The sequence below is a fragment of the Loxodonta africana genome, chromosome 1 (assembly GCF_030014295.1).
Source record: "Loxodonta africana isolate mLoxAfr1 chromosome 1, mLoxAfr1.hap2, whole genome shotgun sequence".
NCBI classification, from domain to species: domain Eukaryota; kingdom Metazoa; phylum Chordata; class Mammalia; order Proboscidea; family Elephantidae; genus Loxodonta; species Loxodonta africana.
The window spans coordinates 198,989,955-198,997,048 of record NC_087342.1 but is presented as its reverse complement, the minus strand read 5'-3'; the positions used below and the strand labels follow the sequence as shown (position 1 = coordinate 198,997,048).

At 44.5% G+C, this 7,094-nt stretch overlaps 1 protein-coding gene across 1 annotated transcript; it reads left to right on the top strand.

The window, feature by feature from the left end:
- Positions 1-3,737: 3,737 nt before the first annotated feature.
- CCN2 (cellular communication network factor 2) lies at positions 3,738-6,846 on the top strand. The gene is made up of 5 exons (XM_023547073.2): positions 3,738-3,893; positions 4,011-4,233; positions 4,481-4,732; positions 4,886-5,097; positions 5,486-6,846. Exons 1-5 carry the CDS (start codon positions 3,828-3,830, stop codon positions 5,780-5,782), a joined length of 1,050 nt encoding a protein of 349 aa, XP_023402841.2. The 5' UTR covers positions 3,738-3,827; the 3' UTR covers positions 5,783-6,846.
- Positions 6,847-7,094: the final 248 nt, after the last annotated feature.

The following is a 7,094-nucleotide window of genomic DNA, read 5'->3' as shown; positions in this document are numbered from 1 at the left end:
ATTGCGTACGGGTCTTGGCTCTGAGTCACATTCCTCCGGTATGTTTCCCTGGGAGCTTTGATTTCCGCTTTGAGGGCTGGCACAGACTCCTATTGCTGTTATAAGAAAATGTCTACGACTAAAAGTTGAAACTGTGCAAGATTCCTTCTGTAAGTCCACAAAAACTCCAAGTCTGGTCACTTTCCTGTAGTCCTGCCAGGTTTTCTCTGTGTCTGATACCTGATCAAGTACCCTTTTTCAGAGGGAAAAAAAATAAATAAGGGAAGGAATGTAGTGCCTCCACAGCTGACCATCTTACAAGACTTAACCAAACGACCTGAACAAATGATGCCCAAGTAGACACACACCTTATATAGCTCAGTAAACAGGACTGAGTGGCCAGCTTACTGAATTCCTCATTTTACCAGGAAAAAAAAAAAAAAAAGTCCTCTATAAAGCATTTGCTAGATAAATACTTGCTTACAAGTTACAAGTCAAAATTAGTGCATCTTAACTATTTAATACACAAATTTAAAGATCTCCCCCCCCCCCCCGCCCCCCAATTCTGACAAAAAAGGGTTGGGATAAGTCAAGAGTTGGACCAAGTTATAAGAAGCCACTATTTCCACTTTACCGCCCAGGAGCACACAAACATTTGCTGAGTCATTTATAATAGTACAAGAATTCAATCCCATGGCATGAGTTAAGGACAGAGTGTCAGCCTTTCCTTTTGAATTTCCTGGCACTTGATGGTCAGTATCACAATATAAACATACTTGAGTCTGAATGTCTTGAGTGTCTTTTCTCTCTCTCTCCTTTTAGTAATAACCTTTTAACTCCTTCAAGAGGGTCTTGATAATAAAGCCTCAACTTTACCCTGTAACATACAGCATAGCTTTCTATTCTGAAATTCCATGTGCTCTGTATATTTCAATATGCATGTTTTCTCTTAGCTATCCATTTGGTGCTAACTATGGACTCTCTGAGACCTTAAGGCACCACGTGAGCACTCTGTAAGAATGTTATAATAAAACCAATCTCTTTTTATAATATATCTTGACATTTTTAACAATTGAACAGAATGGTAATATAGCTGCTATGTATGCTGAGAAAGAAAATGTAGAAAGATCAAATAAAATAAGGTAACAATTCCTAGAACATTTTAATCTAATTAATCCTCATTATACCCTACAACATTTTTTTTTTTAATTCTTAGTATTACTTTCATTTTACAAATGGAAATTTGGGGCTATGGCTCCTATTTGTGACTTCCTCAGGATTTGTGAATGGCAGTTCCAGGAATACGACCCAGGTCACCCAACTGTCACCCAGTTCAGCAATTTACCCATTCCATGAATGAGAGTCTCCACCCTGCTGTTCATGATGCTGCTGGTAGTGGCTCAGAGTCTCCTGAGGATTCAAAAATTCTCCACTGTTCCCCCACCTACCTCTCCCTGCAAGCCACCAGAGCTCACCACAGAGCCCACATCCCACCCTAGGTGAGACTCGAACTTCGCATCCTACCCTTCCCCATCCACCACTCCTTTCCAACCATTAGTGGTAGATGTAATTGGGGGTTTAGGTCTTGAAAGATTTCACTGTGGCTTCCCACATGTTTTAGACTTTTAAAATCATCCACAAGGGAAGAAAACGTTGGGGGCCAAGTTGCCTTTAATACACATGTGGCTATTAACATAACTTGGAATGTTTCTTCTTTAAATAGGAACTCTTAGGCCTCTTCTCTTTGAGGAATGCTTGGAAAGAACATTAAATAAGAATGATGAAAATCCTTCCTGAGCTTCAGAGGCACCCTTTGCTGGCCATTCCCACTGTTGATATGCAACTACACTGTACAACATGCAGATTGCTTAACAAGGTAATTGTGCACAGATGATGTGGTCTATGCTGAAGTTGGAGTGATTATTTTTTTTCTTGGGTATTTTTCAGTGGAAGAAATTGAAACTCAAAAAAAAAAAAAGCAGTTTAAACACCCTAGTTTCAAATTATAAATCTATAGTATTATTTCCAAAGTTTGTCTCTGCATCAAAAACAGATATGCTTATCTTAAACATATACAATGAAGAGTCAACAACTGAATCTATTCATTGGTGAACATCATGGTCAAATGATGTGGGATTGTCATAGCCAAAAATGACACTGTCTTAGAATCATTCTTTACACCTAAAATAACTGGAGTTATTAACAAAGTAACGAAACAATACAGATTTTAAGTGAATGCACAGTTAATTTGGTTCTTGGTGAAGTTAACTAGCAATATTAGGAAATGGTGATGTGCTTAGATTTTATTAGCCATTATTTGACATCTGCACACAAGCAGGGGGAATAAAACCTATTCTTTCCTTAACCTAACCTCACTCCATTAAGTTGCATGTGCCTTGGATAAATAAGAAGTCACAATCACTACCCATAGATGTGTGAGGAGTTACTAAAAATGTTATTCACTGACACTAGTAGTTTATAACCAGGTATAAGGGGTACACCATTCTTGTTATTTTACTTCAAGGCAAACCAACTCCAATCCACGTTTGAGGAATATAGTTTTTAGTATAAGAAAAATCATTCATTTCTCAAAAACACCAGCACCAAAAACCAAAAAAACACTTAAAATGCCCCCAAATAAACCCCAAGCTTCTTGCTACACCCTCCTCTCTAGTTCCCCTCTCTTCCTACCCATCCCAACACCTAAAGCCTCTACCAAACCACAACACTAAAATAAAAATTTGCTCCGATGTAACAACAGACCCATTTTTCTGGAATCATTGATGGCCACTCATACCCTCTCCCTTTCCACACCTCCAACAATAAAACTGCTACCTGTATTAAAAGAGAAAATAAAACAAGGGTGCTGACAATCTCCCCGGGAAACTGCATCAGGACACATACCCTGGCTGTGTTCTCTGTTTTTTTGGCTTTTTTTTTTTTTTTTTTGGCAATGAGCAGCCAAACCGTTATCTCAAATGACAACGGGCCAAATGCCTTTATTTCCAATACAGAATTCCAGTTGTGCAGGTAGGCGTCTTGGGGACTTTAGCTGGTTAAGATCAACTAACTCCTTTTCTGCTCTCTGAAGAGTTCCAAGGGCATACAAATCTCTAACACTAAAATTATTACAAAAATAATAAAGCGGAAGCCATTTCGATTGTTTTAGGAAGCCCTGCTGGTAGTCTCTTACGTTACCTACCTCCTAAAAAGTATTTCTGTTAGTGAACAGAACAGAAACAAGTATTAGCCACAGAAGTGAGTCGTGTAAAATAATAACTGCCGACTTGTCTTTAAATGATATAAATCAGGAGCGGTGCGAAAAGGAAAGAAAAAGTCCTATTTGGTACTGGAAATACTGCGCCTTTTCTTACTCTTTTTTTTTTTTTTTTTTAAGCTGGAGCGTGCCAGTTTTTTCAGACGGGAGGAATGTTGAGTGTCAAGGGGTCAGGATCAATCCGGTGTGAGTTGATGAGGCAGGAAGGTGGGGAGGAATGCTAGGAATGTCCCTGTTTGTGTAGGACTCCATTCAGCTCATTGGCGAGCCCGGGCTGCCCTGAGCATATAAAAGCCTGGGCCGCCCGCCCCAGCCTCACACAACAACTCTTCCCTGCTGAGAGGAGCCTGCCAGAGCAACTCCATCCACGGGCCACAGACCACCGACCGCCTCCAGCTCGACGGGATCCACCCCGGCCGACAGCACCCGACACGACAGCCAGCCCGGCGCGTCCAGGCACCCACCTCCGGCGAAAGTCCGCGGCAGACCTCCCCGCCGACCGCCAGCGCCCGCCCCGCCGCAGCCCCGCCGCGCTCCGAGCCTCGGCCCGCTCCTTGCGAAGCACCCGACCATGTCCGCCGCCGGCTTGGGCTCCGTCCGCTTCGTCTTGGCGCTCCTGCTCGCCCTCTGCAGCCGGGTAAGCGTGGAGACCCCGCCGCGGCCCGGTAGCTGCTGGGGAGGAACTCTGAGCCGGGAAGGGGAGGGTCCGCGTCGCCAGGCGTAGCGCCCCGCTGACCGCAGCCTCTCTCCGCAGACGGCTTCCAGCCAGGACTGCAGCGGGCAGTGCCAGTGTGCGGCCGCGCCGGCGCCGCGGTGCCCGGCAGGCGTCAGCCTGGTGCTGGACGGCTGCGGCTGCTGCCGCGTATGCGCCAAACAACTGGGCGAGCTGTGCACTGAGCGCGACCCCTGCGACCCGCACAAGGGCCTCTTCTGCGACTTTGGCTCCCCGGTCAACCGCAAGATCGGCGTGTGCACCGGTAAGACCTGCAGCCCTCGCCCCGGCCCCGTGTCCTGCACCGGACGGCACTTAGTGTCCGGCCACCTCCTCCCTCACGCCCAACGTCCGCCGTCATTTCAAACTGAGCGCCTTAATTCTGGCTGCTCCCAGTTCACATCCCTGACGCGCTTACAGTTCGAGCGCCAGCGACCAATGCATCTAACCCCTGCATCCCCTTTTTTCCTCTTCTACTTCAGCTAAAAAATTCTTTTTTTTTTTTATTTCAGCTAAAGATGGTGCCCCCTGCGTCTTTGGAGGAACAGTGTACCGGAGCGGGGAGTCCTTCCAGAGCAGCTGCAAATACCAGTGCACTTGTCTGGACGGGGCTGTGGGCTGCGTGCCCTTGTGCAGCATGGACGTTCGCCTACCCAGCCCGGACTGCCCCTTCCCCCGGAGGGTCAAGCTGCCCGGGAAATGCTGCGAGGAGTGGGTGTGCGACGAGCCCAAGGACCACACTGTGGTTGGCCCTGCCCTCGCCGGTGAGTTGAGTCTTCTAAGTTCGTGTTGTGATTCCCCCTGCGTGACCTACTCCAGTTAGTAAAAGTGACCCCCAGGGCTGAGCCCTAACTTTGCTGAGGGAACGGGGGAATGGCTGATACTCGCCTCTTAATTTGTGTGCTCTGCTCTCACAGCTTACCGACTGGAAGACACGTTTGGCCCAGACCCAACAATGATTCGAGCCAACTGCCTCGTCCAGACCACAGAGTGGAGCGCCTGTTCCAAGACCTGTGGGATGGGCATCTCCACTCGAGTTACCAATGACAACACCTTCTGCAGGCTGGAGAAGCAGAGCCGCCTCTGCATGGTCAGGCCTTGCGAAGCTGACCTGGAAGAGAACATTAAGGTACGTTTTCTGCTCTTCTATTAACTAATTTCCCTGAAATGATAGTGGCTAGGACCAAAGTTTAGGTCTGTTACCACCCTTGTTATTATAGGCCCATTATCTCCAAAAATATCTAACCATTGAGCTATTTTGCTGGAATGAGACATTGTGTAATAGGAACCACCAGCTTTCCACTACAAAATCCTCCACAGTGTTAGTTAACTGAAGGCATCCCAAGAGAGGCTATGTCTATTTTTGGAAAACTGGCAAATGAGACTCAAATTTCCTCTCCTCAAAATATAAACAAAAGTCAGACAAAGTAAGACTATGACTAGAAACACAGGGAGTTGAAAAAATCCACTCCCTTTGTAGAGTCATTGATTTTTCTCTTCTCCCTTGTATTCCTTAGAAGGGCAAAAAGTGCATCCGTACCCCCAAAATCTCCAAGCCTGTCAAGTTTGAGCTCTCTGGCTGCACCAGTGTGAAGAGCTACCGGGCCAAGTTCTGTGGAGTGTGCACCGATGGTCGATGCTGCACCCCCCACAGAACCACCACCCTTCCGGTGGAGTTCAAGTGTCCTGATGGTGAGGTCATGAAGAAGAGCATGATGTTCATCAAGACCTGTGCCTGCCATTACAACTGCCCTGGAGACAATGACATCTTCGAATCGCTGTACTACAAGAAGATGTATGGAGACATGGCATAAAGCCAGAGAGCGTGAGAGACATTAACTCATTAGACTGTAACTTGAACTGATTCACATCTCATTTTTGTGTAAACATGAATTCAGTTAGCACAAGTTATTTAAATCTGTTTTTCCATCAGGGAAAAGAAAATTCCCACCAAATTCAAAACATTGTGCTATGTGGCATTCAAACAAATAGTCTATCAACTCCAGACACTGGTTTGAAGAAAGTAAGACTTGACAGTGGGACCACATTAGCTCACAGCGTCACAATGTGTAATAGGATGTGGCTTTGGGAGCAGTGGGAGGGCACCAGGAGAAAGTAGTACCATCAGGATGTTATCTTAAAGTGGAAAGGGGCTTGCTATGTGGAGTGTAACTGAGAAGGAAGATTTTAGCATGCTCAATGACCTGCCTGTTGCTCCAGCAACAGCTAGGATGTGTGTCCTCCAGCCATCAAGAGGCTGAGTCAAGCTGTCCTTAAAGTCAGAACAGCAGATTCAGCTTTGACATTCTGATTTGAATGGCAGTGTTCAGGAATCAGAATCCTGTCTATTAGACTGGACAGCTTGTGGCAAGTTAGTTTGCCTCTAACAAGCCAGATTTTTTTTATTGATATTGTAAATATTGTGTATATATATATTTGTACAGTTATCTAAGTTAATTTAAAATTGTTTGTTTTGGTTGTTAATGCTTTGATATTTCAACGATAGCCTCAATTTCTGAACACCATAGGTAGGATGTAAAGCTTGTCTGATAATTCAAAGCGTGAAATGGATACTTAAATGGAAATTTTGCTCAGTTAGAGTGACAGTCCATCAAGACAGGTTGTTTACTAAAGGTGAGGCAGAGATGTCCTTAGAAGTCTGACTTGTAGGTTGGAAATGTGCTGGCCTCACTTTTAATGAACAAATGGCCATTATTAAAAAAATGAGTGGCTTTATAGCTGATCAATTTTTCCACCTGGAAGCATTTGTTTCTACTTTGACTATGACTGTTTTCTGGACAGTTTGTTGAGAGTGTGACCAAAAGTTACATGTTTGCACCTTTGTAGTTGAAAATAAAGTATATATTTTTTCTATAAAGGACTTGTTTATTCATTTATCCTTCTATACATTTCTGAGTTTTCTTGAGTATAAATGGGAAGGTTTTGTTTACTGCAAAACAATTCACCAATAATTTTCTAAACAAATTTTATCATAAAACAAACAAAGTATACTAAGAAATGGGTTATTCACTTCAATAGACTTTTTACATAGTATACACTGAATCAAGGGTCACAGGCTTGCAGACATACTATATTGGACACACAGCCATGTTTTGTTTATCTTCA

Bases quoted from the DNA above. Each gene is read 5' to 3' on its own strand.
- CCN2 (XM_023547073.2), top strand. From the start codon at position 3,828: ATGTCCGCCGCCGGCTTGGGCTCCGTCCGCTTCGTCTTGGCGCTCCTG. The intron at 3,894-4,010 runs GTAAGCGTGGAG...CTCTCTCCGCAG, and splicing joins TGCTCGCCCTCTGCAGCCGG to ACGGCTTCCAGCCAGGACTG. The intron at 4,234-4,480 runs GTAAGACCTGCA...TTTTTATTTCAG, and splicing joins CAAGATCGGCGTGTGCACCG to CTAAAGATGGTGCCCCCTGC.